Here is a 22,740-nt window from a genome sequence, read left to right on the forward strand (position 1 = left end):
ACATCATTTACCTGCACCACTTTAGGGATGCACAATTATATCAGCACATACTTGGTAGCAGAAGATGTCAGTGATTCTTCAACATATCATCGTCAAACCCAGAATCATGTTCTTAGCAATTCAATAAACATATGATTTATGCCTTTTCCAATTTTTGGGGGGAATTTTTTGAATATTCTCATACTGGACACTCACAAAAAGAAACCTCATTGTCTTACATCCCTTGTCGAGTTACTCTGCTCCCGAGCGGAAGAATTTACAAAACTCATTTACTGCAGAATGTGAACCTCTAATTTTGATACTTCATAAATCCAAATAATATTACTCTCCAGTAGAATAGTTATTAGAGAATTTTACTTTTACCTTTTACTATTGCCACAGTCCTATTTTTCCTGGGTAATTATACTTTTAGGCATTTTATAAGAATTCTGCAATAGCACTTGTTCTGCAAACATAAACCCTGGACAGGAGGGAAAGTCTCAGACCAGGGGATGTCCTGCTACTGGATATTATTGTTCAATTTGCGCTGAACAGATAACTTCTCATACACCTGAAGAAAATGTTTGAAACAAATTTTAAAGTCATTTGGACTTACCTGTATATATTTTCTTAAAAAGCAAGGCACAAATTTCACTGCTTTTATTTTCCAAACTTATCATAATCACTTCGATGCATAGAATAATTGCATTCTTGCAATGTTACACCGATATGAAGTATTTTTTTTATTTGTTTACCTATCTTTAAATTATTATTTAATATTTCCCATGCAAATAAATAAAATGAATACAATTTTTTTGTGTGTCACTCGTCGTAGAGGACGTGTGCAGCGTTTCGGAGGGTTTGTCCCGTGAGTGTCCAGGGGGAGGTGGTGCTGGCTTGCTGGCAGATGTGGCGGTTCAGGAACGCTATTTCCTGCTCTCTCTCCCCCTCCCTCTCTCTCCGTCTGTGGGCAGAGGTGAGCTCAGCCGCAGACTGCTCCCCACTCGGCTCTACTCTGGGAGAAAGCGGCTGACGGCGGATTACCCAGCTCGGGAACGTTAGCTCCTCGGCTAGCGGTCAACACAGCAACCGAGGGGAGTAATGTGAAGCCGGGGGAGCTAGTGAAAGTTAGCCACGACTTCTCCTCGGGATTTGAACGGAGGGAAAATCTAAAAGCAGAGGTTTTTGGACCATGTCCTCGCATTTCTCTGAAAGTTCCACTTGGGAAAGGCTAGCTTAGGGGCTAGCAGGGCTACAAACTACTTTTAATTGGCTTTGGGCTCAATGGCTTTCGCTTGTTTTTCCCTGTCATAGCGACAGTTTGGAAAATTTAAAGGTGGAGAGGCTCTGCGAACTTCATGACAAATCACCGTCCGTCTGGAAAGAGTAACGTTAACTTCGGAAGACTCGACTGGCAAGGGACTGAAGATGAAGAAGCAGTTCAATCGGATGAAACAGCTCGCCAATCAAACAGTTGGCAGGCAAGTATTTTAAGTCTGCCCGCAGTTCACTGTTTTGAAGCTCATTAGCAATCAAGTCTTTATTTGTAACCTTTTTATGTTATTGGACTTTAAGCTATTTCCTATGTTTGTGTTTTTTTTTGTCCATAAGTGACTTTACTAAGATGTCTCTGTGTAATGCAGCTTTAAAAAGGAGCAAGACAATCACATGAACGGCCAGCAAACAAAAATCTAATCAGCAGGGACAAGAGTAGTTTTTCATGAATGAATCATTAGCTAGGCTTAAAGACTAGTGTTGCATGTAAATAAGGGCCTCACAATAAGATCCATATCGTGTCACGATTTTATCACGATATATTGTGGTGTTCTATTAATATAGAAATGAAAATACAACTTGCCGAGCGCCACCTGGGTAGTCTAGTAATTTATACATCATGGTATATTGAAAATTAAACAAACAAATTGAGTCAAAACTATGATGTTGAAAATTTTCATTCCACTCTTATCTGATCAATATTTGCAAAGTTGCACAGTTATAGCTGTGGCTGCCAAAATACAGTATTGTAATAAATTGCATGTTAGGTTTTGTGTCATTAACAAACTGAACTATAACTGCCATAACATATATAGGCCACAACATAATTCTATCACAATATATTGCAGTACAGTATAAATAGTTTTGCCCAGTCCCGATGATGATGAACTCCTGATAAATAAACTGAGGATGTTATTATGCTTCCCTTGATGTTTGCAAGCCTCCAACTCTCCAACCAGATGTCATCAAACTAATGAATCAGCCATTTACTCAGCGTAAACACCAGCATCAGGATGATGTTGCATTTCTGACTCAGTCAATTTTCTCTCAGCTGAATCAGTCACTGTCTTTCATGAGGCACAGATACAGCACAGAAGAAGTTTCTGGCAAATGCTGTAAAGCAAAGACTGACGTGTCCTGTGCAAGTTTGTGAAACCCACAGGACATCTGAGAAATTTACAAAATGGACATCTATTTTTCACGAGTCTTCTTATGAACATGTTAAGAATGTTAATACATGCTAATTAATGTAATTTAATTGAAATATGTTTGTGAATTATTATGAGTGGGACACATTTGAGAAGCTGAAAGACGATTAAGGTTTCACCACTCAGTGTGAAGTGTTATTTACTGTTGAACAATTATAAAGGTTACTTTGATTCGGGCGTCACAGCCAATATGTCAAATTATGAAATCCACTGAGACAAAGTGAGTATGTCAGAAGTGAAAATTTGCTGTCTTTGACATACATAACCGTAAACAGAATTGTTTTTGTATCTTGGACTGAAGGTCAGTTAAAACAAGCGATGCAAATTCTCCTTTGGCCATCTGCTTTACTCGTAATTCTTGGGTCACATTGACACCATGGACTCCCATTTGATGATATTTTGTGCCTCAGACAGATATAAATTTGTCCAGAATTCCATTACTCTTTTCTAGGTAGAGATATCAGTGATCAGTTCAGTGAATAGATACATGGAAGGGCCTATTTCTTATCATAGTTTGAATTATATTCTGAACAGATGAATGGTATTCGCATCTATCTCATTATGTTGTAACAGCGACGTTTCTCCAGCCATCGTCTTGATTCTTTATCAAACGGTGTTCCGAGGGCAAAAGCCGGGGTCTGACCACTTCACTGTAATTTTGTAGCTGTTACCATAGACTCTCCATAAGGTCATATTTGACGTGATTCACATATGTGAGTTGCGTTGTTAAGGACTGGTTGGAGCATACTGTCCAGTTTTGTGTGACATGTTTGACGACTTAAAACCAAATCACATCTGTATAAGTTCAAATACTGTGGTAAAGAGTTGATTCTTATGAGGTAATTATTACCCAAGAATATTTCTCTATTGTCAGAGGATATCATCGTGTCTCTCAGACATACCTGCAACTCCGTAAAGAACCCACGACCAAAAAAAAATATCGGTCCAAGTTTAGTCATGAATTTGATCAATGTCAGTCACACATATCATGTAATGTGCATGATTAGCCAGTGGGATTGCAGTGGGATGAGTTTTTACTGTACAGTAATCAGAATGATATTACTCAACACTGCCAATTTCCCCACTGAGGGACACATAAAGGTTTATCTTATCTTAAGTACAACAACTGATTTACAATACTAGAGACTTCTATGGAATGGATAAGGGTTGAGGAGAACGGAAGATGCATATAAGTAGGTTAATGGTACGATCAACATTAGTATTAATCTTGTCCCTCAATTGCATTGTGTCAGCACAGGAGAGACAGCTGGCTAAACCTGTTAATCATCCCGCTGTGGTAAAGAAAAAGACAAAAAAACGCCCTGCTTTGTTTTGTTTCTGTAAGCTAATCATAATTGCAGGATGCACTGATGGTGTCCTTGCAGAATTACTTTGGGAGTTAGGGTGGGGCAACCTTGGACTATGCATGCAATATGAAGATTTTTCTATTACCTTTGGGCGAACATGTAAGAGTGTCCCTGTTTGTCAGCAAATGTTCTCCATGTTTGTATTGGTTGTCTTTACAAGTGCTCACCCAAAGAATTGAGCATGCTTGCGTGATTGCATGATCCAAATCTTCATCAAAACTATTGTGTGTAGGTTGCTATTAGCTAGCTAGTTAAGAGGTTGGTTTTTTTTGTTTGCTTGTTGTTTTTTTAAATTTTTTTTTTACACTTAAATTTTTATTGAAATTTTTCAACTCCATCTGTAGACAACGAGACGTACATATTGATCCATGAGTTACATTGTTTTTTTTTTTTAAATTTTAGCAAGGGTGACTAAAATCTAAAGCACACAGAAATTTGAAAGGATGGATTGGCAACTAAAATAGTTAACCAATCTCAAGCTTATACCCGCAGCATGGTTCTGGTTAATAAGGCTAGTGTTCATCATAACATGATATTTGGTGAACCACTATACCTTGAGCTGGTTAACCTGCGGTGCTACTAGCAGGGGCTCACTCCATATAGTCCAGGTTTCCGACTGCCCGTGCACAACAGAATTCATTGTTTTATATTAGAGGGGGAAAAAAGAACTTATTATTGTGAAGCAATTGGTTACGTGTTACATACTCTGGACCGCACAAGTGGTAGAACGAGCTTCTCTACATAACAGTGCCGCCCTAAAATCAGTAGATAGGTGTATAATTGTTGGAGGTCTCTAAATACCTGCTGCCCTATAGAGCATTTTCACTTGTACTTGAAAACTGCTGCAGTGCCCATGCTATTGGGTGAATAGAACCAGAATAAGGCAAAGAATCTACATCGAACAATGATGGTGTGTTCTGCTGTGTTTAAGTCTGGTAACCAATGTGTTTGTTATTTTTGACGCAGTGACATGACACACAATGTCTCTGTGTAACTGGTATACAGCTAATGCAGTAGTGACTTTAGTCTGGCCTTGTGTTGACAGCAGAGGGACAGGCTTTGTCAGAGGATGTTTTTATACAACGCCCATGTGTGTATTGTGGATGATGGAGGGTGGATGTGGTATTCAGCAGTGCTCGTCACTTCATGAAGACACAGGATACACCATCCCTGGATGGCACCAGATAAAGCTGGTGACAGGCTGAAAACAATGATACATCATTGTAGAATAGGTAGAGACAGCATTGCCAAATAAAAAGTTGAGCTTCAACATTTTAAAGTCACGGAAGCCCTATTTATTTGTCTTTTCACATCAGTTTTTTAGTTTTATATTTCTGTAAACTTAAAACATTTTCTCCCAATGTTTATGAAAGTACAACAAAAAGCTTTCAGCTGTAATTAGGAGTTTGGATCTTTTCAATTGTGTTAATGCTTTGCAACAAAAAACATGTACCATAGTCTTTGGTAGAATATATAGGTACAACCTGTAATATATCCACCAAAAAAGTACATTTGCAAAAATCTGTTGCTTTGGGCCACAGAGTGTTGTAGGACTGAGTCCTACAACCTGAACGATTCATTCTAGAAAGTTCAGTTAACCGATTTTTTTTTAATTTTTTTTTTGCTTGCAGTATTTTTTTAAATACCTGGAATAAGGTCAATGAAAGGGTTACACAAGCTTGAGATATTTTAACATCTTGTTCTATGGCTTAAAATACATCATTAAATCCAGTATTCATGGATTAAAAACCATTTATGGGTCTTGAAAGTGATGGTTACTTCTCCTTAGGTAAGCAAGACTGTAGAAGTTGTCACAGAGATTAAACGTCGTCATCGTGAAAAATAGAAGCAGCGTGTAGTTTAAGTGTGTTGTTGTTGAAGCAGTGAATTTCATGGTGTTGCAAATTCACAGCCTAACATTTGCTTTCTATTCTAATAATGACATTCATGCTTCAAACATCATAAAAATGGTCATTTTTGTGGAGCATCTTGTGAAAGAAAACATGTAAGTCACATAAACGTTTGTATGCCGAAGAGCATATTTTCTACAACAATCCAAAATTATGTATAAAAATTAACTTGCGTTTTTGTTGAAGGGAAAATATGGCGCTGCTAACTTGTGGCTGGGACTTACACAAAAAAACCCATCATCCCTGCTGCACATTATTTTGAGGAAGGAGCACTGGTCATAATATTCAGCACTTAACTAAATGCTACGAGTACTAGTCGTCCAACTGTAATGGAGTGTTTATTTTATGGTTGTGTCACTATCAGCAGTATCTAAAAGAGTAGACCTATTAATATTGTTACACCTAAAAACTCAGGACCTGGAAAAGCAGGGCAGCTGGAATTCTCATAATTTCCTCAATGTGGTGAGGCAGCTGTAAATTAGAGCTGGGAGAGAGCATGATGGATAAAACAGACAGCATGTATGTGTATGAGAGAGTTACTGTTAAGCTCTCATGTATTTCTGGACAGGCCCCTATGAATGAAGGACATGATAGGATTAGGCCAAGCAAGCTTTGTCCATAATGTTTGTCCCTGCTTGTATATCTTATGTCTTGAGTGTCGAGGCCCTCTCCGCTGCCCCCTGGGTTCCTGTGATTGTGCGAAGGCAGAACACTGTGTCCAGCAAGCAGCCGTTCGAAGGAAATCTCTCCTATTTCTTCTGCAAACAGGAAGCAACCTCCCAGAGAGAAGCTAATGCTTTCTAGAGAAGGGTGAGACAGCACTTGGAAGATTGATCTGGAGAATAAAACTGAAGTGGAGGGAAAATGATGTGATTGATGCCAAGGAACATTTTAGTGTGCTATCTTTGAACTCCCTGGCTCGTACCTCCATGCTTCCTGTAGGTCAGTGTTGCAAGATAGTAACACCCTTACAGAAGATAGCCTATAAATAGGGGTATCATTGACTGACTGGATAGTGAAAACATAATTATGAGCACAGACCTGTGCTGTAAAGGTTATGTTTAAGAAGTTAGGTCAGTGTTTCAAACAGGTTGAGAATTTACTTGCGCAAACTAAGTTTTATGAATAATGTTTTATTTTCAAAAATGTTTTCATGACGAAACAAACTTTGATTTTTCGTGTTATTCACAAAAGTTGGTAGTTCCTGTCCAAGCAATGAATCGTTCTTTGAGTTGAGAAAAAACAAATAACCTGAAAATTGAAAACCTGAAAAACCAACCCAGTCGTAACCTGGCTATATTCATCCAGTTTGTGTGGTTTTTCTTTCTTTTGACAAATTGAAATAGTTGGCAAAATTTGAGGTCACAGCTTTCAACCGATTTAATTTGCAGTAAACATGACCTAACTTTAATGCAAATGAGCCATCATTACTGGATGGGAATATTTATGATTTTGGGGAGCAGAGAAAAGGGACAGCCTGGCTCAGAGTAAGAGTTGTCGTTTAGCAACCAGAGAGTTGCTGGTTTGATCCTCACTTCCCCCTGTGACGTGTCAAAGTATCATTGAGCAAGATACTGAGCCCCTTATTGCTCCTGATGGCCCTGCGACAGACTGGGAACCCATCCAGCGTGTACCCCACCTCTTGCCCAATGTCAGCTGGGATAGGCTCCAGGGCCTCCTGTGACCCTGAATGGATAAGCGGTAGAAAATGGATGGTGAGCAGAGAAACTATTGAAATGATTCAGCTTACTTGCTAACTTTTGTAGCTGAACCTGTCTAGGGGAGAGGCAGCATGTTGCTGGACAAAATGAGAGATGATGAAGATATAACTAAAAGAAACAAAGATTTAAATGTTTAAGTGTTTGGTGGTCATTTGAGCTATCAACTCTATTTTTATCTTCTTGAAATGTTATTGCAAATGTTGGCTGATCACTCATTAGATTGCAGACAAACAACAGTATGATTAATGCCAATCAGACTGGGTGCTAAATTACACAAAATTCATGGTCAGTTTCATTTGCCTTTTCCATGCACTCTAATGGTAGCTGGTGTTTATACTTCTAGTCCCCTGAACTAACACACATTCATGTTTTTGATGAAGTGGATGGTTAATGCGCTGTGAAATTATGTCATTGATCGAAAAAAAGGTGGAATTCAGATTTTATCATCCTGGGCGGGTCTCCATTTACCTAGATCCATCCATCTGTCCTTCCATCCATTTTCTTCCACTTATCCTGGGGTGAGAGGCGGGGTTCACCCTGGACAGGTCACCAGTCCATCACAGGGCCAACACATAGAGACAGACAACCATTCACACTCACAGTCACACCTACGGTCAATTTAGAGTATCAATCAGCCTGGTCCCCTCTTTATGTCTTTGGACTGTGGAGGAAGCTGGAGTACCAGAGAGAACCCACACAGGCACAGGGGGAACATGGAGACTCCACACAGAAAGATCCTGTGCCCGAGCCGGGGCTGGAACCCGGAACCTTCTTGCTGTGAGGCGACAGTGCGAACCACTGCACCACCAAATCAAGTCTATGTATGGGAAACACTGTACATTCATTTTGGGTGGTTAATGACATTAAAATCTCGTTGTATGAAACTAGGGTGTTAATATGGTATTTCAGACAAAAGGTTGATGGAGAATCTGAAACATTTGACCAGATAGGCCCTTTTTGTGGCAGAACATTTAGGAACTTTGACAAGTTAAACCCAAGGTTCTGTTGTTGATTTGGTTGATTGAAGTGGCTTACCAGAACAATGAATGGCTTTGAGCATCATCAATTTTCCAGTCACTTTTTCTGCTTTTAACCAGTTAACATGTCTGCTGTGAAAAGGGCAGTTGCTGTGTTTCCTTCCAGCTCTTTTTAATGTACAAATTGAAAATGCACCAAAAAAAAAAAATCCTTGAGTGGAAACATAAAATTTGAATAAATCTCTAAATATCGCAAACAAGTTTTTACACTTGGGGGAGGTTGAAAATTTGGTGTATCAATAATAAGTAAATGGCAAATAAGGCATTCGAAACAGTTTCAGCAAATAAACGGCATTATCTCACGCCTGTGAACATCAAGGCTCTCCATTTCCTTCTTCCATCAATAGTTTTTTTTTTTTATCCAGTCCCTTTGATTTGTTTCCTCTGTTAGGTTGTTTGAGGTTTGACGAGCTCTTGTATTCATTTCACCTCGCTTTTCTCTCGTCTTCTACAGCAGTAGAGGGAGAATTATTGTGACACCTAATATTTGCATAACATTGGTGGACGGAAAAATGTCTACATTTAGTTTAGCCAAATTCTTAAGATTAAAGTGAAAATATGCAATACGTGTGGATGCCAGCTTGTTTTAGCATGTGAACAAAATGATCCATTGTGGCACAGACAAAAAGTCTTGAGCAAACCAATATCCTGTGGTACGTCACATACTACATCTGCTGCATCACTTTGAGTTGATCTGGGTTAATGAGGAAAATATTTCGCCTTACCATATTAACATCTATCAGTACATCATTGAGTTTATCACTAAATGTCTTTTCTGCTGAGTCGTAGTCTCCATGTTTGGAAAACCAAATCATAATCCCTTCACTTCATTCACAGAAAGTGAGATGTAACCAGAATGTATGTGGAGCGTTCATAATTCGCTGGCACTATAAACTGTAGCGTTATATCTTTGAGGTCATCTCTTGTGTATAATATCTTCTTAGGAGTAGTGCTGTGCAATTAGATGTATATTTATTGTGTGTGTGAGTCCTTGAGTCAATCATGGGGAAAGCATTTTTAAAGGACTCTTTTCTCACAGAGCTGTTGTATTAATGACAGCAGGTGACTGGGCAGAGCACAGTGAGTTAGGTAGGCGTCTTAAGCCTTTGTGGTCCTGCTAGTGAGAAGTACAAGCTGCCAGGCTAAGCTGCTCTTTATTTTGTTATCAAAAAAGTCATTTTGATTTTAATTATTGCTCATTTGGTAAGACTGAATTTTTTAGGAAATGTGTCAGAAACAAAGATCACAATAATTTAAATAATGTTTATCAATTATTAGCCTCAGTTATGAGAAACGACTTAGTTTCAGGTGTGTCTTGTTGTGATGTATTATAATCAAAATATTTAAAAAAAAAATAGACAAGTAACATGAAAACTATACACAGGTCTCCCATTCAGATTTGATATATTTTTTGGGGAATATTGAGTGTAAAATAATTCAAAACTTACTGATGTGAAATAACCAAGGCTTAGCCAAGCTTTGATTTATTTCTTACATTATCATTACATTATTTCTAAGTGTATGAAACGCTTTCACTTTCACATCCATGTTATGCTCCCTCTTGCCTGGGTCTAATGGTAGTGCAGCAACTCACATAATCAGCCTCATTTGTGAGAGTGTAAGGGCTGAGTCACTCAATTATACCTCGCTCCTTTCATCTTCCTCTAGTATCCATTACCTTATGCCTGAAGCTGCCAACTGTTGCAACCTTAAGAGGCAAGACCCTCCCTTCCCTTAGCCTGCTGATTGTTTAGAGTGGCTGGTAACAGACGCTCTATTGTGCTTATGGTTGCAGTATTCACTTACTCTGCTTCCACTGTGTTCATAGATTGCCATGGTTACCAATGTGAACTAGTGGCCACGGCTGCGTTGCAAGGACCTCTTGTTCAGAAGTCACATGCAATGCACAGTGACACACTTTCTCCAAAGGCTACTGCTTCAGTGAGGTGTGACAGGACGTCAACTCTATTTGCTCTAGGTCAGCTGATGACAGCAAAACAATTGCTGATTTGTTTGTTGTTGTTTGTCCTCTGCCCTGGTTGAACACTGCCTATGTTTTCCTTTGTGACATAGGGCTTTTTGAGGTTGGATCAGAGAAGTGTCACTTTCTAAAAAGGGCTTCTTAAGTAAAGGTCCCCACATGTGCTCTGATCATTCAGTTACCATCCGGTTTTGGCAATGTCTGCAAATTTGAGAACACACCCATACTGTTCTTGATCAATTTAAAATCATTATGAATCAATGCAATCTTACCCCCCACTTTTTTGCACTTATTGTCCCACTCCATGCCATTTCTGTTTAATTATCGTTTAAGTGAGTCAACTGTTGATGTGACTTTTGCATGCTCAAGAATAAATGGCAGTGTGCATTTGTAGCTAAAACTTAATGTTTCCTTTAAATAAACCAAGCATTTTTTGCCTTAAAACCAGGCTTGAGATAGTGACAGTGCCAAATGTTGTAGTAGCAACTAAGCAACACAACTGGTGTGTTGTGTGCTGATTCGAGGATACAAGGGAGCACAGTAGAGGTTAGTTTCTACAACTGAACTTGGCTTAATTCTCATGTCAATCACTGATAATGAACATTTGGTCAATCTTTTGTGTTACTCTTGGCATGCACGCAGTTTAGTCTGGTTTCCATTGCTTTGGTTATGCTCATGAGTCTTAGAGGTCATCAAGTGGACAAGATGCAAAGTGCTGTGTTAAAAGAGCATCATGGAAAACGGTGTTGGGAAAAACTGTATGTTTTCTTTTGCAGTCACACTAAAACACTTCACTTGGGAGCCGACAGAGATTTTGCTTTTTTATTGTTTTAACAAGATATTGAATGCTAGTTAAGTTAGCTTTATTTGCATTTTCTTTCGGAACAATAGTGGCTCCGCAATGCCTCCACGCTGTGAAAAGGAACAGTTGGTGGTTAGAACGCATGTATGCTGTGCACATTGTGTACTATTACCTTATTTTATATCAAGTTATTTGGGTGAATGTTTGGGGTGCTCATGAAAGGATGAGCCTGTGGCTGAATCTCTTGGTTTTTATATCGAAGCCTTCAACGGGACCACATGAAGAGCTCTTAGGCATGTAGACTACCAGAACATGGTTTCCATGCTGTGGCTTCATAATCACGTTCTCTAAAGTGTGCAGCTCACATTTTTCCACAGTTAGCTGGAAGTCTTGCCTGTAGCTTTGTGCGGGTTATACTGCAGGTCTTCACTCTGCATGTGTGACTTCACCAGCAAGTCTATGACTCCATTCCAGATGAAGTCTTTCCATTCAGTGCAAGCTTGTAGATTACTCTGGTTTGCCGCTTAAGGGTCGGTAACCCCCACACCCCAACCTCTGGATTTGTGTTTCTTTCCTTCTAACCCCCCTAACTATCAAACCAGTCTCTGTCAGTCTCTCTGTTTCTCCCTGCTCTCTGCTTCTATGTTATAATTGAAAGCAGCTGTCCTCCAATGTGACGAGGTTACTATAGTTCAAAGAGAACAACTTTTGGAGGAGGGAGCAGGCTTAGTTCTAGTTAGTCAAAATGCAAGCAAGCAAATGTCTATTTCTCTTCAGTCTTGAGGCGGAACTTGAATGTAGAGGTTTGCTTGACACGGCACAATCAACTTTACCTGCCTCATCTTCATTTTTGAATGACTGAAAGGAGACAAAGGATGTGTGGGAAGAGTGAACAGAGATGAGAATTAAGTTCATGAGCTAATGTAGGAGATTACACACACTGCTGCTATTTCTGTTTGTCCGTTAGCTGTACTTTACATAGGTGATGTGTTCCCCCCTGCTTTACCTAAAAACCTGGTATACAGTAATTTATGCCATAGGTTTACAACCATAGAAAAGCATTAGTTTATGTTAGGATGGACTAACCTTGAACATCGACATAAAAATTTAGAAAAACTTTTATATAGATTTTACACATTATCTTTTTTGGAGTATGTTGTTTTTTAGAATGTACTCATTCACGGTTCACAGCTTCACACCTGAATTTATCTGAATTAAACTTATCTCTGTCTTATCTCTATCTACTTTACTCTGTTTCAGACAGATTTGTACTCCAGTTTTATTCTGCCTTAAATGTAGAAAATTTTTTTAAAAAAATTGTATGATGTTTTGCATGTCTTTGCATCTCCTGCAACAATTTGGACCAGCCTCCAGTCTCTTCTTGAATGTTGTGAGATTCTAAATTGCTGGCATGCCAATGTAAATAAGGCATGATCTTCAATATTTGTTATCAATACAGTATAACAAACGGTTGTTCGAAAAGATGAAAAGATGATGATACCTCAATAGTTTTTCATAAAAGAATTACACCTGAGGTAGTTTTTGCCTATTTAGATAAAAAGTGAAAGCACAAACATCGAAGATGGAAACCCCTTTTTCAAGTAAACCCTGGTGTAGTGAATCTGTTTTTATAATGAGCTGTTTCTTCCACTGTCATCTTCACAGATATCCTTCAAATTTGTCTGTCAAGAGATAGCATCCAAAAATGTCTAGTACTAGCTAGTACTTCAGAACAGTTACTATTTGCTTGACCTCTTTTCTTTTTTCTGATTGATACCGCCCTTCTTCCTCTTTTGCTATGTTTAAACCACAGCAGTCATACATAATGTTGCATGTACTGCCAATCTCTGGTTTCATTGCATAGTCTAGTGTCTTTATTTCTAATGCAAGTTTCCTTTTTATCTACAATTAACTTAAAATTCGCTTGTCAGTAAGTGGTAGCCACAGAAGCCCCCAGTGCATGTGGAGATGTTGATAATCAGTATGAGCTCAGCCCATGTTTCCAAGCCTTCTCTGTTTAAGTGAATCTAATCCCTCTGACCTCTCCAGGCCCAACTATTAGTTTGCTATTAATAGGCTCATGCAGTGCATTGCTGTGTTGCTACCCTGTGCAAGACACCATGAGCTAACTGGGGATGAAACAAATCATATCTGCACTTGTTTAGTATAAGATATAATTTAAACTCTTCACAAAAAAGGAAATGGTACATGAAGTTTATGTGCTGCATCAGTGTGTCCTAAAAAGAGATTGTACATTCTGAAATCCTCTGTAAGCATATTGGCTTGTTTTCATGTATGCTGAGGTCAATACCTAGATCATAGTTTTATATTTCAGAATTGGCATACAAACCAGTCTTTGAGCAATATTCTTTCATTTGGCAGATATTTTCACATTGACAGCAATGAAATGCGTCCATGTCAGTCAATACTCATCTATGACCTTTCTGTTTCTTCTCACCCACAGAGCGGAGAAAACTGAAGTCCTCAGTGATGACCTGTTGCAGGTAATTCATAATCTGACTGCTTAGCAGAGCTGTGATCAAGTCTTACTACCTTGGCAAGGGAAAGCCTGAAACTGTTAGATGGGGGCTGCAGTTACATGTGAAGGTTTTTGTCCCCCTTTAGTCAAATCAATTCCCCTTCACACAGGTCTGTTAAGCATTATATCAAATTTAGGTTGAACATTTTGCAAAAAAAAGTGTAAGAACAATTCTTTTTACTGATATTGTAAATGCAGTGTTATTCACGATATTAGAAGGGATTATTCATGTATCATTCACACTTGAATTGAAAAATAACTCTGAAATGACAATGTTGTGAACTTTGTAGAACCCCCTTTGCAGGACTGCAGCACCACAGTACTGAATTTAGTATCTCGTTTTCCCATGCATTTTCACTGTAGCATACAGTATACTGCAATTCCTGCCATTGCAATTTTGCTTTATTTTAGTTGATTGTTCCGCCCTACCATGCTCAGTTTCTAAAAAAAGAAACTGTTGTGTGCTTATGTATTTGATAGTATACAGCTCACAAAAAAAAATCCTTTTACTGACCCAAATACAGCATCACAGTGCTTTTTGATTTTCAACTACTCCCAAATTGGTTTCCTGAACTCCTGCAACCTCTCTTCCTTATTTTCACTTTTTGTTAAGAATGCCCAAAAAAATGCCAGCCACAGATATTTAACTTTAAGCTAATGTTGCTTCCGAATCTTAAACTACAAACTGTAAAATTGTCCAGAAAGGTCTGTTCACAAACACTCAAGCACATTCTCTGGATTCGTTTGGTAAAATATCACTTTAATCCCTTACTTTTAACCAGTAGTATCAATGGTTTTGAAATACATAACGATGCAGCCTACAAAAAAGAAAAATCTTCCTCCTTATTTCATTTTTTTTTAAAATACGGAAGCCTCCTCTCTCACACCAGCTCCCAAGTATTGAACAAACCTGTAAATCAGTGTTAATATCATGTTTGACTCAAGTACTGTATAACAAACAAAGCACTTAACCATACCTAGCCTAGCCTCGCATGAGTCCTCTCTCTGGAATTTTAATCTCCTACAATTCAACCTTCCTTCATTCTTAAATTTGTTTATCATAGTGCTATACTGAAAGTTTAATATTTAGTAACTGGCTCTTTTTGCATTCTGAGGAACAAATATTTGATCCAGCTGCAACAAATGCCTTTGTGAGCTCAAAACACCTTATTTTGTGTATTTGAAAGGATTGAAGTATTGCTTTTAAGCATGGGAGTGATTTCACACGGTCATGACGCACTTCTGTGCTAACCTCAGGCTCTGCAAGCTCCTCAGAGGTCAATGTTGTCCAGAGAAAGATAGGTCCACTGGTGCACTTATTTCACCAGCCCCTGAGGCTGTCTCAGGCAGACAGCAGGTGGGGCCGAGACAAAATACTGGCTGCTCAGCAAAGACATTCCAGTGATGAAGATTGCCTTTGCGTGTGACGGGGTGGTGTCATAGATGAAAGTAAAACAAACTCAGCAGGTTTTGCATTTCTCCTTGAGAAAGCCACAATGACTGTCACAATCCATTCTGATTATGGCTCTCCCCACCCGCTTTTGCACCCGGCTGCATAAACAAGCACAACATCACTTTGTCTCTTCCTTGGTGTTAACATCATAGGGGCTTTGTACAGGCAGCAGTATTTGACTGGCAGCTTGCACACTGGAGTCTTGGCCAGCGTGAGTTGCTGCAGAGATGTGAGGAGACAGTGGTGACTAATCCCCAGGGGCACTGAAGTGAGGATATTATGTCTGACAGTGGGCCCTCACTGTTTCTCTGGGCTCACGTCAAGTCAGTCGTGTCTGATAGAAAAAGATAGTGAGGGCTGAAGAGCTACAAATTGCATGCGCCTTAATTCCGAAGTTAGCCCCTTAGCAGAAACTCTCATCTGAAAATTGGCAGTAAGTTGATTGACTCATTTTCTGTCCCACAAGATGAATTCGACTTTGTTTTTTCACCTTTGTGTCACTTTGTGTTGCTTCACTTTATCAGCACAAGGGCGAATCTTGTCTTGAAGCCAGAAAGCTCTCATAAAATCCAATTCCGTTTATTACTGTTAAGTAATGTGGGGGTGCTGGAGCCTATCCCAGTGGCTACGGGCGAGAGGTGGGGTTCACCCTGGACAGGTCGCCATGGCAAAAAAAAATTCACACTCATACCTACGGTCAATTTAGAGTATCAATCAGCCTCGTCCCCTCTTGATGTCTTTGGTCAGTGGGAAGATGCTGGAGTACCAGAGAGAACCCACACAGGAACAGGGAGAACATGCAAACTCCACACAGAAAGATCCTGTGCCCGAGCTGGGACTCGAACCCGGAACCTTCTTGCTGTGAGGCGACAGTGCGAACCACTGCACCACCGTGTCGCCCCTCTCATAAAATGTGGTTAACAATTCAGCTCAGTACAAACCATGACATTTCCCTAAACTGTACCTATCAAAGGAGTTAGTTGCCAAACCCTAATCCAATCAAACTGTGAGATCAAACAGAAAATAGAAATATCAGAAAATCAGAATAAATAAAACAATAGGTTGATAATTTAAAAACATTTTGTTTGAATATACTGGGAGAAAGTCTTGAACCATTTGCTTGCTGTGAACTGCTTGATTGCCAATAGCTTTTGTTGTTATTCATACTTAAACCAAAAAATATTTTGCTTTTTAAGAACTCATAAATAGGTGTCAAGCACATTGGTATAATCCCCATCTTCTTTATCTAGCTATATGCTCAGTAACCCACAAACACATCTGGTGGGCCTCTGACACAGTTAAGGGCTGGGCCAGAAGTGTAAGTGTAAGGGGTTTGCTTGTAGCTCATATCCAAGTGACTGTGGATTATCAAGAACATGGCTGAATACAGCTGGAGCATACATGACAGTTATGACGCACGACCTATACTCTTTTGTATGTTTTCTATAGAATGAATATAATAGGGTGTAGCTGCAGTGTTTGCGGTTTAACAGCACCCGCCAGGTTGCAGATGTGTCCTCAGTGTGTGTCTACCCAAGTGTCATTTTATATCATTACTGTTTGGAGTTGACAAATATCCATGATTACGACAACTACGCAGCCATTTGAAGTGGGAGTGAATGCAAATTGTACCCTGTCCCACAGGGGGTGTCTTACACTGGGAAAACAAAACAAAACAAAACATGAACTGTATAGGCACTACCCAGTGACAATGGTAAATGATGGTAAACTGCAGTAGCGACTGTTTTTTTATTTATTCATTTCAGCTCATGCAGGAGATGTTTTTCTTCTCAGTAATACACACACATATATATGTATATGTCTACATATACTGTACATGCACATATGTTTTTATATATATATGTGTGTGTATGTATATATGTGTGTGTGTGTGTGTATATATATATATATATATATATATATATATATATATATATATATATAAAAATACATAAACACACATTTCATCTCTATCTCACAAAACTAAGTGGTTGCTTGTTTGATGACTAGTGTGAACACGGGTTATTAGTTTATAGGAAACTAATCTGGTTATATTTCTGTCATTAGGGAGTTTATTTCATTTGGTGTGAGTTGCGTCATTTTCACAATGCTCCTTTCTTCTTTCTCTTTTATCTGCAAACAATTTCAAAGAACCACTTGTGAGCTTTAGATATTTTTACGCTTGGAACCATTTACTGAGATGAGACTGTCTAGTCATGTCTGTCAAGCTAATGTCATATCAGCTGCTGCACTCCCAAGCACTTATCTTTTGAGTTGATCTCTCACGCTAATAGGGTCTCCATTTCATCCATCATCACCTCAGGTGTTAGTTTTTGGATTTTGCTTTTCCTGTCATGTCACCTTTTTCTATGTGTTCCTCCAAGGTTGCAAAGAGGCATTGAGCACTCTTGCGTCAGCTATCCATTCCTTGCTGCTGCTTTATATAGCAGCTTATTCACAGGAGGGTACCACAAGTACTGCAGAAATGACAAGCTGCCTAACTTGTATTTGGGCTATGTGCGAGTGTTTTAAATTGAACATTCAGATCACATTTCCTGGATGTAACAGGATCTTTGTGATGTCAATAGCTTACAACATAATTCCACCTAACTGCGTCATGTTAGGTTATTTTTGTTCATTCTGGGCTTGTCTAGACATGTTACCTTTTCTCCTGGGGAAACCAATAAACAAACACAGGCTTACAGACACACACTGTCTTTTTCTCCATGTCCGTCACACTTGGAATTGGGATTCCCTGGCCTGTGATGCGTCATGGGATTGACCAAGTGTTGACCTCATTGCTTAGCAAGAGAAAACCACACCCTGCTGCTGCTTTTCAGCGCCCTCTGGGCTGGGTTTTCCTTTTATTTTTTCCATTGTATGGTGAAATATGTCTTACCCTATTTTGCTACAATGAAAGGAAAAAGACTTGCAGTGCCATATAAGCCAAAGATTTCTAACACACACACACACACACACACACACACACACACACACACACACACACACACAGGAACTAACTCCCTCCAAGTGCATGGGGGGGAATCCCCTGTTTGTTTTGTGCCAGGTACTAACAGAGTATGAGCATTGTTCCCAAGCCTATAGCGGCAAAGTCTGTGCGTTTGTCTGTGTGTGCTTGGTAAGTTTGTATTTGACCCAGCTGTTTTGGGAATGCCGGGGGCCACCATGGGTCGGGAATGACGTAAGAGCATAAGAACAGGGGGAGGGAAGTGAGATGGGGGCGGCAGATGAAGGCGGGTATCTGCTGTGGAATTCCATCTCTGTTCTGTTTTTGGACTCTATTGTCTGGTATTTTGTTGACCCTCCCTCTGCATTTGTCAACCTCCATTTTTGCTCGTTTTGCCCTCCAGACCTCAGTGTTCCAATTTATATTTGGAACATTGTTTATTCCAGCTTTTGAGTACATGCTTATCCTTTTAAGCCACCCACAGACTTGACTTCCTCTCTTTGGTTGTGTGTGTTTTATTTAGAAAAACTACCTGTTCCACTTGGAACCTGTGTATGAATGATAAATTGACTTTCTCATAAGCAGTACCAACCACCACCTGAAGAAGTTCTTTGCATCGTAGACCCTGTGGCTAGACTTTATAAGCAGACTTCCAATGACTGGTGATGGTTTGTGACTATCAATCAAGGCCCTATCAGGATTTTCTCCAGCTTTCTGTTGTGGGAGGGGGGGCTTCCTTCTGTATCAGTAATCTACTGATCCTGTTGATTTGTTTGATCATTTTAACCAAAGAAATATTTCTGATCAGGTTTTGACTTAATTTATAGGTGAATATCACTATTGTTTTTCAAGAAACAACATTGAAGTTTACAACAGCAAAGTCAATATATACACACTGTAAAAATGTGCTGGAAATGAATAAAAAAAAAAGAATATTCCATCTAAATCCTGAGGGAGGAGGGTTTGTGTCTGAACTAGTAGCTTTGTTTACCATATTTTAAGATATGTGGTTAACTAACAGAGACAGCTCACTGTTTGGTCCCTGGATTAGGTCAAATGCGGAAGCAACAGGTGAAATCCAGATAAAAAGAACCAAACATAAAAATAAAACACTGGCATATATGTGCAAAGAAGTTAAATTTTAAACAACCATCTCATGTTGTATGATGCATGGCAATATTCTGTTGGTCTCTAGTAGCTAATTTTTTCTCATGTGTACCCCCATACACATATTTTTGCAGTATGTGTAGAGCAGGAAGAAATACAACTTTTATAATTTAATATTTCTTTTCATTCAGCTGAAATGCTATGAAAAACATCATTATAATGGGAAAAAGCCTTCACATTGTTGACACTGACAGCCTCAGTGAAGCACCTGGCATCACAAGGACAGTGAATAGTGACTCTGCACAGCTTCAGTTGGTCCTTGTTCTTCAGCCAGGATAGCTGTGACTCCCATCATTGACCAGCAAATCAATGACCGTATTATGTTGTCAGGCTAAAAGCACAGAGTGGAACTATGCATCCAGGCCAGCCGACAGGAGAAAGCCTGTGTAATCAAAAAGTCTTTTTAACACGAAAGAACGCCTTACTCATGATCACAGCCCAGCAGCCATTGCCATGGAGACACTTCCGACAATTGATGTGTTTCCAAGATAACATTCCAGCGTTGTTCCATGGGGACAAGCCTTATCAATCGTCATTGAACTTTGATCCCTAAACCCTCCAAGGCGGCCACAAATCAAAGCTATGCATAGAGTTGGACCTCATTTGCCATCAACAGACTGTTGCATTGGTTCATGACAACTTAATGAAGACATAAGCCATGTTCAGAGGGAATGCAGTACTGGAACAAACATAGTTGAGTTAAGTCCAAACACAACCAAGCAAAATAAAGCTCGGATTGCACTCGAATTATATAAAAGCCCACGTCACCAAATACTTGACTCATTAACAGAATGGACTTGGTATGGGTTGGCAAATGACATGAATATTGAAGATTTTGTTTGTTCTTGTCTTGTGCACAGATCGAACGGCGCATGGAGTTAGTGCGTGTGGTGTCCCACAACACACACAAAAGGATGGTCTCATGTCTACAGGGGCACATTGGCGCAGATGCAGAGAAAAGACATGTAAGACAAAAGTCATCTTACGTTAAACAATTTAAATACTCGAAGTAGCTGAAATAAGGTAGCTCAAAATGTGCTCTAATACACTTTTTTTTTTTTTAAACTTCCATATGAATTCAGAATTTTCACTTTTTTCATTATAAACAAGTGTCCACAGTAGGTCCACAAAACGTGATGTCTTTTGTGTTTTCTGCCCCACACGACCCAACATGCAATACAGTCCGTACCACGCCTATATACAGGAAATGGTCAGGTAAAAACGTTACGATGAATTACTCCACCTTTCTGGTCCTCAGCACCACTTGCTTCATTTCCCATCCATCTGCATCTGAGATCTTTTATCTACTTCCTGTGCAGTCTCTGTGCATGACACTTTAACTTTCATTGTCTAATTAAAAAAAACAAAACAGGATGTTGGAATGACATGCATATTGCACAACTTACCTGGCTAAATTTGTAAAATGTGCTATCAAAGAAAGCTGCGATTGTCAGCCGATAGATTCACTTCTCTGGTATGCCTCTAAAATCCTGTTTTATATCTGTATTTCCCTCCCTCACGGAAAGCTCTCTTCCTCTTCAAGACTCCATCAGTTCAGCATTGATGTGCTCAATGGAAAGTCACGGTGAAATTTCCATTGGTCTGAACATCACACACTTAAGCTTGGGCATTGAAATGTGCGCTGGTGGTTTTTGTCAAAACACCAAAATAATGGTTTTGATACAATTCCTAATGACAGAGATGAGATGTTATCATGGCCACAACATCATGATTATTCTTTCATCCCACTTGTCAAATTCTATGAAACTGACATGAAAATGCTTTGAACAGATATACACATTATTTACTACTTTTGAAGTTGTATAGTTTCTTCACTAACAGATGTAATAGATTAATTATCGTAATAAGTAAGTTATTGTAGAATTGTAGAAGAAACCATTGTTATTGTGGACGAAGTATTGTGAGAGTACCATATTATAGTCACCCCTTTATCACATAGATATAATACTAGTATTGAGGCATCTGCAGATTTTGAATGTCTCAATATGTAGCTAATCATTGTATCTTTCCCCCGACCACACAAACATGTACATCACAGAAAAAGCTTCCTCTAACGGCACTATCCCAGGCTATGGTTGAAGGTGGGAACCAACTGGGAGAAGACTCCTTGATAGGGTGAGTCCATGACTGACTGACGCCCCAGATAATCTTGCTCTCTGGCTTGCTATATGGAGCAGATGCACACCTAGTGTGTGAACTCTGCATTCAGGTCAAGCTGTCTGCCCAGTTGTCGTTTCTGTTGACCAGGTTTTCAGATGTTGCTGAACTTGAGGATCAGATCCTTCATTGTGATGATGAGAAACACACGAAAGAGGACCTGATCATTTAAGAATCTAGACAGCTAATATTTCCAAAAGTAGACCCCAAGTGTCTGTCTGGAAATTATGAGGAAGGGAAAGTAAGGGAAAAAGTGTTGATTTTTGAACAAATGTGATGCATTAATGCCAGCTTTTAGTTTAGTTTATATTGTTCCATGGTTGTCTTTTTATTTAGCTGCATAGGGGTTTCATGATTGGAGAGACACTGAAACACTGTGAAACACTGAGCCAAGCCTGTCACTAGGCCACAGTGTCCTGGCTTAGGACAGCTAGAAACCAATCAAACGCTGACACCGTAATGACCTGGTTTTGCTTGCAGTCATGGATTGGGGACAGAGCTGGTTGGACAGGCTGTCATTCATCATAATGTTTTGTCAGGGAGAGGCCTCTCATCCTTACCTAGCAGTGTCAGTGTCATAAACAGTGAAAGTTTTGACTATCTGTGAAATGAACACCGTGCTTTCTCTCTCTCTCTCATGATGTACATTTGAACAGGAAGATGATGGAGTTGTGTGGGGACGCAGAGAATCGTCTGGCATCAGAATTGATGCTGCATGAATTGCAGATAGAAAAGGATGTCCTGGATCCCCTCAGCCAACTAGCAGAGGTCAGTATTAGAATTGCAGTCACAGTTGTTTTCCTTGCCTTCTTTGTTCTAAATCTGAATTTTTTGGGATTACACTGAATACTTGCAAATGAACTGGTGCCTTGTATCTTGTGAATTTTTGGTGAAGTCATCCTTTGACATTGGTACGTAGTCCAATCAAAGCTGATCCTGCTGAACTTCAATATGGTGGACTTATTGTTAGTTTGACATTCGCTTCTTTGCACCCTCAGTTCTTGCATTTTGTAAAAAATGTCATGTCTTGCTGTGGTGATGTCGCACCATTCATTTCTGAAAGTTATTGCTCTCACCCTTATCAGGGTAAAGAAAACAGAATTATTAGTCATATGTCTGTCACCTCAATAACATGCTCAGCTTGTGAGTTTTGGG

General features: G+C 39.4%; 1 protein-coding gene across 4 annotated transcripts in view; it reads left to right on the plus strand.

Moving 5' to 3' along the window:
• Positions 1-845: 845 nt before the first annotated feature.
• Positions 846-22,740, plus strand: part of arhgap17a (Rho GTPase activating protein 17a) — a 38,979-nt gene continuing 17,084 nt past the window's right edge. Inside the window, exons 1-6 of one of the 4 annotated variants that reach the window (XM_086196115.1) lie at positions 846-1,460; positions 13,745-13,784; positions 20,268-20,372; positions 20,590-20,622; positions 21,467-21,543; positions 22,242-22,353. In XM_086196115.1, coding sequence (XP_086052241.1) covers positions 1,408-1,460; positions 13,745-13,784; positions 20,268-20,372; positions 20,590-20,622; positions 21,467-21,543; positions 22,242-22,353 — 420 coding nt within the window. In that variant the 5' untranslated portion in view covers positions 846-1,407. The remainder of the gene's footprint in view (positions 1,461-13,744; positions 13,785-20,267; positions 20,373-20,589; positions 20,623-21,466; positions 21,544-22,241; positions 22,354-22,740) is intronic. The other 3 variants (XM_086196113.1, XM_086196117.1, XM_086196114.1) reach the window with 3 other exon arrangements.

The sequence above is a fragment of the Aulostomus chinensis genome, chromosome 23 (genome assembly GCF_037954235.1).
Source record: "Aulostomus chinensis isolate RoL2024-O1b breed Wild chromosome 23, RoL_Achi_v1.0, whole genome shotgun sequence".
NCBI classification, from domain to species: domain Eukaryota; kingdom Metazoa; phylum Chordata; class Actinopteri; order Syngnathiformes; family Aulostomidae; genus Aulostomus; species Aulostomus chinensis.